This window comes from Chiloscyllium plagiosum, unplaced genomic scaffold (assembly GCF_004010195.1).
Source record: "Chiloscyllium plagiosum isolate BGI_BamShark_2017 unplaced genomic scaffold, ASM401019v2 scaf_34271, whole genome shotgun sequence".
NCBI classification, from domain to species: domain Eukaryota; kingdom Metazoa; phylum Chordata; class Chondrichthyes; order Orectolobiformes; family Hemiscylliidae; genus Chiloscyllium; species Chiloscyllium plagiosum.
In genome coordinates, this window is record NW_025148323.1 from 1 (window position 1) to 1,335 (window position 1,335).

At 47.5% G+C, this 1,335-nt stretch overlaps 1 protein-coding gene across 1 annotated transcript; it reads right to left on the reverse strand.

Annotated features, from left to right (window-relative positions):
- Window positions 1–172: 172 nt before the first annotated feature.
- LOC122545047 (probable G-protein coupled receptor 139) lies at window positions 173–1,069 on the reverse strand. The gene has a single exon (XM_043684248.1). The coding sequence runs from the start codon at window positions 1,067–1,069 to the stop codon at window positions 173–175; it is 897 nt and encodes a 298-aa protein (XP_043540183.1).
- Window positions 1,070–1,335: the final 266 nt, after the last annotated feature.

Below are 1,335 nucleotides of genomic sequence, written 5' to 3' on the forward strand. Positions count from 1 at the left end.
ATTCAGGCTTGACAATCACTAATGGCCAGATGGTAAAGATAGCTTTTTATTGAACTCAAATTTCACAAATGGTGCGATTTCAAACTGTGCACCCAGGATTTTAGCGTTGGTTTCTGGATTGTGGGCCCAGTGAGGTAATCATTACATCAGCACCTCCCCATGTCAATGTAAATTAGTAACATGCTTTACAGAGCAGCGAGGAGGGAGATTTCAACAATTTTTTCATCTCCTCCCTGAACCTCCTCTGGGTCAGTGCATAAATACAGGTGTTTGTGCAGGAGCTGGTGCACAGCAGCAGGAACGCGACCCTGATTGCCACATAAAGAGAGTTTGAACCTTGGAAAGTCACAAGCTGAGTAACACCGACACAGATGTGGATGACAGTGATGGGTGCCGACAGCACCATGAAGCAGCCGGAGATAGTGAAGAGCAGAACGATGGAGGTCTTCCTGCTCTTCAGCTCGGGGTCTCTGCCCATCTCCCCAGCACCACCTCTGCTGCTCTTCAGGACCCGGCGAGCTCTGCTGGCCAATAGGATATGGTGGGCTGTGAGAGAGTTCAACAGCAGCAGCAGGGGAATAGGAAGAAACATATTTGAGATGTTGGTGAGCCACCGGTGAGCTGCCCAGGCTGGTGAAGTGAGATAACTGGTGATGGTGCGGCAGCCCCATTGTACATTGTTCAGAACATGAGTGTGCTCATAGCGAAAAGACAGGGGAATGTTGACCATGATGTTAAGTGCACTCACAATGGATATGACCACATTGGCTGTTCTTCCAGAGCAATATCTCGCCTTCAATTTGTTGCAGCAAATTGCTACAAAGCGGTCAAAGGTGAAGGCGATGGTGAACCAGATGGAGAGTTGGATACTCAGCCCTTGCAGGAAGATATTGAGCCGACACGCAGGAGTGTATTTCAGCAGCGAGCCCGGGAAATGATACATGATGATCTGGCTCACGATCACGTTGAAGACAAGGACCATCAGATCTCCCGTTGCCATGGCAGTCATGTAACGGGTGACTCCTTCGGAAAGGCCGCACTTCCTTTGAGAAAGAATCAGCACTGCCATCACATTCGCTGCAAAGAAAATCCAATCATTAGATGAATAAAAACACCCAGCAGGAGGCACACTGTCAGGGATTCCAGAAGGTGGGAGTCGCAAGACTGTGGGACGCTGTGTGTAATTATATATTTGTGCAACAACTAAAAACAGTGACATCTCATTTGTAATCCATGTTCTTTGTCAAGGAATTAATTGGGTTCGGGTTAGGAATGGGGTTAGAGTAATTGAAAGACGACTTTAGAAATAGTATGCAAGTAGTTCTCACTTTGCAC

What these genes read in the sequence shown, in the direction of transcription:
- LOC122545047 (XM_043684248.1), bottom strand. Translation starts at nt 1,069, where the DNA reads ATGGCAGTGCTGATTCTTTCTCAAAGGAAGTGCGGCCTTTCCGAAGGA.